The following is a 9149-nucleotide window of genomic DNA, read 5'->3' as shown; positions in this document are numbered from 1 at the left end:
TGGAGAGGGGAGGCGCCAGAGTGCAAAGGTGAACTGGCACCAGGTCTCTCCCCAGAGTGAACACTGGGAGGAGCAAGAGTATTTGAATGGCGCCTTTTGAAATGTGGTTCCAGTACTGTGACAAGTGACTACATGTGGACCTGTGCGAGTCGACCTGTGCGTGCCACAATTCCAGACACTGTGTGGTCTTGTGTGTGGCCTTAGCGACAAGGATAGGGATAGTTTGAGCTTGAAATGACCTGTACTTTAGCCCAGCTTCCTGTGATCTGTCCTTTAACCCTACATGCTTCAGTGTGTCTGGGATCTGGTGCTTGCGATGATTCAGCATTGTTTTGGTCACAGTGGATAAGGCTTGTGGAATGATGGCACATGTGAGATGCTCATGTGACCATCTAGGCATTCTCACATGCCTGGCCCTCCCAAGGACATGGGTGTGGCTCCACCTGTGTGCATCACTATGTGTGACAAGATGCAGTGTCACTAGCCCATGGGACATGGAAGAACCTTTCCCCATCACAGGTAGTCTGTGGCTTTGTGGCACCTCCAGTCAAGTTCTCAGTTCTGTATCTATTGGCACTGGAGCCAGGGGTGTGTTGGGGTCCCCCCATCCCCACAGCTGGACCCAGATTCTCTAGGACCTCCCTAAACCTCCTCCCTGCCCTAGCCAAAGGCACAGCTGGTAAGAAAGGGAAGTACATGGGCCTTGGGGTCAGAGATGAGGAGGCTGAGACCTGCCCAAGCTGGAACTGGCCTGGGCTCCCCTGGCCACACTCAACCTGGTAGTACAGGATTCCCAGGGCTAATGGCAGAACCTGGGTGGTTGTGAGGTGGGCAGGGCTCTCCCTGATCCTCATATTAAACTTTGCTATTTCAGTATCCAGGCTAGCCCAAAAAAGGCTGGGGGCAGGGTGTCTGCTAGAAGTCCTATGGCCTATAGGGTTTCATGCTACCTGCTAGTTCTCAGCTTTATGGTGTTGGGTAGCAGCCAAGTCAAGAGTTGTCCTCACCCTTCTGAAGCCAGGAAAGATTGAGTGTTGGTTCCTGCCCCACCCCCACCCTGTCCCCGACTTTGGTCCTACTGTGATCCAATCAGGTCACCTGGGTGGAGGCTGAGTTGTGGGGATGTGGAATGGGAGGCTTTCTAACAGGACAAACTGAATGGTGAGGGATGGAGAGGGAGTACACAGAGAAACAATATTCATACAAAATAATTTATTTTAAAATGTACCATTTATAATGGCCAGAGACAGCTGGCAAGTTCCTGCTGTGGCATGGGCAGAGGTGTTCTGCCTTTTCATTTTCACTCTTATTAAGAGAACTAGCTGCTCAGCATCCCCACTGAGTGGAAGGGTCCAGCCCTTCCCAGAGAAAGGAACTAGGAAGGACCCTGGCAAAATGTCTTAAGAAAGGATGGGAAGCCGGGCGTGGTGGCGCACGCCTTTAATCCCAGCACTCGGGAGGCAGAGCCAGGCGGATCTCTGTGAGTTCGAGGCCAGTCTGGGCTACCAAGTGAGCTCCAGGAAAGGCGCAAAGCTACACAGAGAAACCCTGTCTCGAAAAAAAAAACCAAAAAAAAAAAAAAAAAGAAAGGATGGGGAGCCAGGCAGTGGTGGCGCACGCCTTTAATCCCAGCCCTCAGGAGGCAGAGGCAGGCGGATCTTTGTGAGTCTGAGGCCAACCTGGTCTACAGAGAGAGATCCAGGAAAGGCACAAAGCTGCACAGAGAAACCCTGTCTCAAAAAACAAAAACAAAAACAAAAAAGAGAGAGAGAGAAAGAAAAAGGATGGGGGGAGGAGGAGTGGGAGGAGAGGAGGGATGGAAACTTCAGTCAGGATGTAAAATAAATGAATAAACTTAATTAATTTTAAAAAAGGAAGGAAGGATGGCAAACTCCTGCTTTTTTGGCAATTCAGTATGTTTAGGAAGGTCAGGGACCTAACCAGACGTTCCTGGGTTCCTTTCCCCATCTGTATGACAGGGTCAGAGGGCAGTTTCTGGGGCCCTTAGAAGCCTGTATTTCTTAGAGGCTTTGAGGACTTTTTTGTCCCCATTGGCACATAACCCTAGAGACTGAGGGACATATATGTGTCCTTGGTTCTGGAGGACCAACTTCCAAAGCTGCTGTGTTCTTGACCTATGTAAGTCAGGATCCATCCATGGAGCAAGTGGGATAGCTGGCCTGGATCAAGTGTTGACCCTAGTTGTTGGCTAGGGGCCCAAGAAAGCGGGCATCGGTAGTAGGAGTGAGAGTGGCAGTGGCTGCAGGTGGCCGGTTAATGCAGCGCAGATTTCCAGTTTTGAGTGCGCACTGCACCGGCCAGAGCACCACACAAAATAGCACCAGCAACAGCACAGAAACCAGTGCTACACGACGCCAGTCTCCAAATCGTGCCCAACAGCGGGCCAGACAGCCTTGGTTGGGTGCAGGGTCCTGGACAGGCGCAGGTAGGGTGGGCTCAGCTGGTTTGCTCAGGCCTACATCCACACACACAACGCCACTGGCCTCTTGGCCAGAAGTGGTGGGCAAAGGGCGGCAACATAGTTTGGTACCCTCAAGCCACACAGACTCCTCCCTCTGTAGGTGCACTGGCATCTTGGCCTGTAGCTGACGACTGGTGCGCAGTGCAGGAGCCCCAGCGGCAGGTACAGTTGTGGGCTGCCGGCAGAACGGGCAGGGTACAGCTTCTCTGCCAGGACGGCCTGCAGGTTGGGCAGCTGCTAGCCTAGCCAAACACTCAAGGCAGAAGACATGAGTACAGGAGAGCTCCTTGGGTGTCTTGAAGATGTTGTCATAGCCTGAGAAGCAGATGGAACACTCTAGTGGGGAGGCCACCTTCTCTGAGCCAGGAGTACTGGGGGATCTGGGGCTGCCAACTGGGCCAGGAGACCTGGGCACTGTGGCTGTGGAGCTGCTCTGGTGGTGGGGTAGCATAGCTGTATGCCATACCCGCTGGCCTGTTGACATGATTCTGAGCTGTGGAACAGAGACAGGCCATCATGAGCTGCCCTTTTCCTAGAAAGTCAGCCTGTCACACCTCCTCTTCTTTTATCCAGCATCAGACCCAAAGATTCTAATGAAGGACACTATCCACCTGTAGGTACCTCCAAAATCCCACCCATGGCCAAACTGTAACCTATCCTCTTCCATTCATTACAAGGTCAACAATCCCATGGTACCTCAAGCATGGACAATCTAGACAGGGTTCAAGAATAGAAGCCATGTGCTAGGGGTTGTCAACATGATGGCTGGACACCTGTTGCCCATCCTTACTGCTGCTGATAATGAAAGTGGTCCACTGCAGCTACTATTTATGTCTGTGCTCTGCAAGGCTGAACCCATGCTACAGAATACTAACAGTTCCATCCGGAGAAGGCAGTTCCAAGGTGGAGTGACTTAGCTAGGGTCTTCTGGACCTGAACCAATTGGAAGTGGGCTCTGGCAGGCTCATGAACTCCCAGTGTGGGTCCCTGATTTGTATGGTATACATCTGAGTTGCCAGCACATATATAAGGATTCTAGGGTCTCTGGGAGAACAGCTGGGCCCATAAATCTCTGGGAAACAGGGAGGGTCTTAATAGGGGCCTGAGAAGTTTTTAAACAGCTGCAGCCTGGACTCTGGGGCCAGATTGTTTGGTAGGAATAGAGACTAGTGCCAGAGACCAGGGGTTTAAAATGCTCCTTAGCCAGCCAATGGCCAGAGGAGTGAGGCTGCCTCAGACATGCCCATGCACAAACTTGAGCAGACAGACAAACACACACATACAGATATACACAAACCTGCCCTGTTCTGCCAATATCAGAGTCATAGTTGCCTGTCAAGGAGAAGGTGGGATGTAGAAGATCCAGGCCTTCTTTGGCAGCTCACCCTACTTCCCTGAGAGGAATCCTAGAAATGCACCAACTGCTTAGTACTGTTCACTAACCTCTCCTGGGCTGGGATGTTACTTCAGGAGCCATAGGCATCCTGACCAGAAAAGGGTATTTCACTACAAAAGCCTTGGCTTTATAACCCATGGAACCCAGCAGCCACAGCAGAGATGACCCCTCTCCCTGCCTCACTGGTCAACCCCAAGTGGGTGAGTAAGTAAAATGGCCCAAGGATTGCTGAATCATCACTGGATCTATGTGAATCATCTGACATCACTGTGACATCATGGGGGCCCCAACCTTCTGGCATTTGATGTCACTACTTCCTGGATGCAGCAGTGATCTTGACAAGGGCTATCCTCCCTCGACCTGTACTGCTCACAGGACTGGTTCCTTGGCCCTAGGCCTCACCCCAAGACTGCATAGGTGAAAGGTGAGTACAGGCTGAGCTGGCCTTACCTGGTAGCTGGGAGTCAGCAGTTCCTGGGCATGATCCTCTTCACTGGCCACAGCAAAGCTCTGTGCCTCTAGGCTGACCAGCTCTAGCAGAGCGTGTTCCCCCTCCTTCAGGTTCGGCTCAGCCTCTGCTCCACTTGGCAGGTGTTCCTCCACAGGCCTAGAGCCAACAGCCTTCTTGTGGTACCGGTTTAGCTGGCGCACCTCTTCTGTGTGTATGTGGGAATGGGAGGTAGGATGTGTGTGTTCATCCAAGAGCTGGCTGACTGAGACAGGTGTGAATTCTCAGGCCATGAGCTTTGAAGCAGGTTTATTTATACCCTCCAGATAATGGCAGCTGGGGGTGTGGCCCTAAACACCCTGAACACCAGAGATTGGCTGGTCTCTCCCTGGCAGGCTCAGAATGGGCGGGGAGCCAGGAGAAGGGTTAGAGTCGGGATGGGTCTAGGATCAGCACAGGCCTCTGGTCTTAGGACTCCAGACTGAAAGTAGATGCTCAGTACTCAGACAAAGTCCCTATCCTTTGGAAAGCAAGTGTGCCCACCTAGTCCCAAGTATACTCAGAAACCCTTCACTGAGCTTAGCACATACTCAGACACAGCCTAATTTTCACTTTTCTGCCCCATCTACCTGTGCCCACCAATGTCCTCTGCTGCTTCAGCACCCTACTGCCTTTGGGGAACTCCTTGTCCTGGAGTCCAGGAAGTAGGGGTGAGAGATCAGGGCTAGGCAGGCCTGGGCAACAGCCTAGATGGTGGGCCAAGTTAAGAATATTAAAGATGCTGGGTGGAGGTGGTGCACACCTTTAATCCCTTAATTTAAACTCAGAAGGCAGAGATGGAACTCTGTGAGTTTGAGGCCAACCTGGTCTACAGAGCAAGTTCCAGGACAGCCAGGGCTACACAAAGAAACCCTGTCTCAAAATACCAATAAATAAATAAGTAAAATAAAATAATAATAGGGACCCAGGCTGGCTACAATAGATTGTGGATACCTGCTTGGGCACTGTTTGTCCCATACTTCAGGAAGGAAGCCCCTAGCCTTCAGGTGTTCTTGGAAAGATGGGATCTCAAGAAGCTTTGACCAGGTGACACAATAGAAGAAAGTGTTGGTTGAAGAGTTGGTGGGCAAGGAGCACCTAGGGTTGGGGCAGGAAGTGCCACACTGGAGTGGGATGGACTAGAGACTGAGCAGTCGTATAGGCAGCCTCTGGTCTGCCCCAGGTCCACTGGGCTGAGATCTTCTTGATGACCAGACTCAATAACCCCAGTGGTCTTTTCTCTTCTCCACCCACTTTGGTCAGGCCAGGTTCTTCCCTATCCCTGAGGTTTAGTTGTCTTCTGGCCAAGCACAGTGGATTGTGGGGTCCTGAGATAGGCCTATGGGGAGGGTATGTTGCTGGGAGGAATCTCATCATGGTGGAAGGAATGGTTGCTCTTAGGTACTCAACCAAAAGTACCCACTGAGCACCCAATGGTCCTGATTCCCAGAAGCTACCACAATTTTGCTCCTAGATGTCTTTATGATCAAGGCTAACTTCAAAAGGAGCTAAGATATGGGGGATTGTGGGAACCTGGGGACAATGTCTTATCAGAAGAAGGGAGCCTAAGCTCTGGAAGGATTGAGGCTCTCCTGACTAATTCTATAAGTACTAGTAATCAAAAATGGGGCTCAGGGAATTAGGGGCTCAAGGGAAAATGGAGGTCCAGAGAGGAGGTGGGTACCTAAGGAGGGAGGTGGAGCCCTTTGGAGGGTCCAGGATTGTAAAGGGCATGAGTGTGCTGAAGGAGAGCTGCTAAGGGCCCAGCCCAAGTGTTCTGTATAGAGTATGACTCTGTGTCACATGCTGCCTCTAGGAAACTGGAGTCTCAGATGTTCTGGGAACAATCTTCAGAGGGATCCTGGGGATATCTAAGCTCTGAGGTCACCAAGGCTACCCCGTGAACAGTCAATGTCCAGAGGCAAATATGCTGTGAGGCCTTAGGAATCTATCAGGCTTCTCATAGCCTTGGCCTTCTCCCAGGCCTGACCTCAGGGGAGTCAACTCCCTGCTGACAGAGGGACCAGGTCTTGGAGGAGTTCCAGCCAATATAGTAAGAACTCAGACTACACTGTCAAGGGCAGTAAGTGGGGTCCATCTTGACCCTATCCTAACCAGCAGGCAAGTGACAGAAATCACCAACCAAGTCAATGTGTGTGTGTGTGTGTGTGTGTGTGTGCACATCAATATACTACTACCATTAAGCACATGTATGCATTTGTTGTAGCATGTGTCCATAAGGCCAACCTTATTTCCTATCTCCTCACTCTGGGCCCCACAGTTCTAGGGCTTCCCTCTCTGGGTGAGGCCCTTAATGACCCCATCCTTGCACCAAAGTGGTCATAGCCTCTGAGTAGTGCCCCCAAACCTACCCCAAGGACAGTCCTCACCACCAAGTCTATGGACCTGGCTGAAAGTGCCTCATGATGCACTGTTGGGAGACAAGGTATGGCTAGTGCATGAGGTCTTTTAAGACCAGGACTTTTTTTTAGATTCTCAGTTTTGGGCTCACCCCCTCATCTCTGCCTGCCTGGTACTCATCATCTTTGCAAACCCCAAACAATTGATATGGGAGGCTGGCTGCATATTCTCATTTGGTACTGGCTGCCCTATGACCAGAATTCCTCCTAAGGCCTCAGCTGCTAGCTGAGTAGAAACTGGTTTCCCCAGAAGTAGGTATACATGGGTGCTGACATGGAACAGGTAGATTTTGGGGTAGGGAGTACCATTGTTTTTGGCATTTTGCCCCATCTTTTAGAGCTGGATGTAGACCTGGTCTCATATTGTTTGGATATAAGATGGTCTGACCAATGGTGTCCTTCTGCACCCAGCAATGAGGACAAGATCCCCAAAGACCTATCTGAAAGCCTCTTGCTTAGTACTGACCATCTGGAGGTTCATCCTGTGTCAGTTCTTCCAGTGCTTGTGACCACGCAGGACCAACCCTGTCCTATTACTCTTAGGGTCTCTGGCCTGGCCTACCTCCTAATGCTGTTGTAGGTCCTTTCTTGTCCCACCCATCCTAATGGGCTGACTTTGGAACACTTCCAGTGCTGCCCAGTAAAAATCATTGAGCAAATGAAGGAAAGAGGGTGTGCGGATCAGAAAGAGGAGAGGTGGGGAGCAGGTGATACATGAAGGTGGCTGGAATAATCTGAGGTTTCCATTTTGGAGTGCTTGGGCACTGGCTACTCGGGATGAGCTGGGAGAGGAGCCATCTGTGGCCCTAGGGAGCCAGACTGGCAGCCACTTTCTCATGCTGCCTTCCCTGGTTGCTGCCAACATCCTTTTCCAATTCTCATTAGAAATCATTCTGGGGTTGGAAAAAAGAAAAAAAGAAAGAAAGAAAGAAATCATACTGGGGAACCTTAGGCCTTAAGGTACTTATGTTGACTAGAACACGCAACCTGCTTTAGGCCCTAGGGTGTCAAGCTGTTGAAAAAAAATGATGCCGGGTCAGACTCCATCCTGTTGCTTACACTACTTCACATCCTGTCCCCAGAGCAAGGTCTTTAGTTTCAGAACAAAGGATCGGAGTCTGGACACCCATACCTTAGCCTGATAGATCTTACTCCTCAGTACTTTTCTGAAATACAGCCAAGGGCAGAGGGATGCTCTTTGGATGCCAAACTCATTTCAGGTTTCAGCAGATGTCTTGGGCCACAGCCCTCTAACCAATGTATAAAGATAGCTACAGAAGTTAGAAAGCAAGGGCAGTGTCTTAGTCAGTGTTCTATTGCTGTGAAGAGACACCATGACCTCAGCAACTCTTATTAAGGAAAGCATTTAATTGGGACTTGCTTACTGTTTCAAAGGTTTAGTCCATTACCAGCATGGCTAGAAGCATGGTGGCACACAGACAGACATGGTGCTAGAGAAGGAGCTCAGAGTTCTATATCCAGATCCACAGGCAGCAGCAGGAAGAGAAAGTCACTGGGCCTGGCTAGAACTTTTAAAACCCCAAAGCCCACCTCCAGTGACATACCTCCTCCAACAAGGCCACACCTCCTAATCCCTCTCAAGTAGTGCCACTCCCTGATGACTAAGCATTCAAGTATGTAAGCCCATGCAAAAGCATCCTTATTCAAACCACCATAGGCAGGACTTCTAGAATCCCTATGCTCTAATTATCTAGATCCTCCACTAGTCAGGAGAGAAACATCTCCACATCTACCCATGGGCTTTAAATGGGACCACCAAGCTGGACTCAAGTGGCCAACATAGAGGGTCCTGCTTTCCCTAAGGGTGACTTAGATCCATAAACTGTCAGTGGCCCCCACAAAGCCTAGTGAAATATCTGTAGTCTTTTTTCTGGTTTTTGTTTGTTTGTTTTGTTTTTTTGAGACAGTGTTTTTCTGTTCCTGACTATCCTGGAACTCGCTTTGTAGATCAGATTGGCCTTGAACTCACAGAGATCCATCTGCCTCTGCCTCCCAAGTGCCGAGATTAAAAGCGTGTGTCACTATGTTATATCTGTAGTTTTATCTGAAGAATCATGCCACACTTGATTGGCACCTTCTATCTCAAGTCCTAAGGAGATGGGTAGTCACCTCATACAAGACAGTGTCCCAAAATGAAAAGAGTATATGTAGAACAGGCCAAGGTAACATGTGGGGATGGACTGTGCTGTACTCAGTCCCACCAGACAACAGATGGCAGGTTTTGGATCCTGCTGAGGGTATCCTCTTTGCATCCCTGACTCCCTGTCCCCTGAACATGGCAATGGGGCAGTTGGTCCACACACATTGAATAGATGACCCTTGGGATAATAAGGCTAGAGGAGA

The 9149-nt window shown here is 50.2% G+C and overlaps 1 protein-coding gene across 1 annotated transcript; it reads right to left on the bottom strand.

The window, feature by feature from the left end:
- Window positions 1-1813: 1813 nt before the first annotated feature.
- Window positions 1814-5183, bottom strand: Rnf223 (ring finger protein 223). The gene is made up of 2 exons (XM_028891474.2): window positions 4329-5183; window positions 1814-2975 (listed from the first exon to the last, which is right to left on the bottom strand). Exon 2 carries the CDS (start codon window positions 2964-2966, stop codon window positions 2199-2201), a length of 768 nt encoding a protein of 255 aa, XP_028747307.1. The 5' UTR covers window positions 2967-2975; window positions 4329-5183; the 3' UTR covers window positions 1814-2198.
- Between the last annotated feature and the right edge of the window lie 3966 nt (window positions 5184-9149).

This window comes from Peromyscus leucopus, chromosome 2 (genome assembly GCF_004664715.2).
Source record: "Peromyscus leucopus breed LL Stock chromosome 2, UCI_PerLeu_2.1, whole genome shotgun sequence".
Lineage (NCBI taxonomy): Eukaryota > Metazoa > Chordata > Mammalia > Rodentia > Cricetidae > Peromyscus > Peromyscus leucopus.
This window is presented reverse-complemented; position numbering and strand designations above follow the sequence as displayed.

Bases quoted from the DNA above. Each gene is read 5' to 3' on its own strand.
- Rnf223 (XM_028891474.2), bottom strand. From the start codon at position 2,966: ATGTCAACAGGCCAGCGGGTATGGCATACAGCTATGCTACCCCACCAC.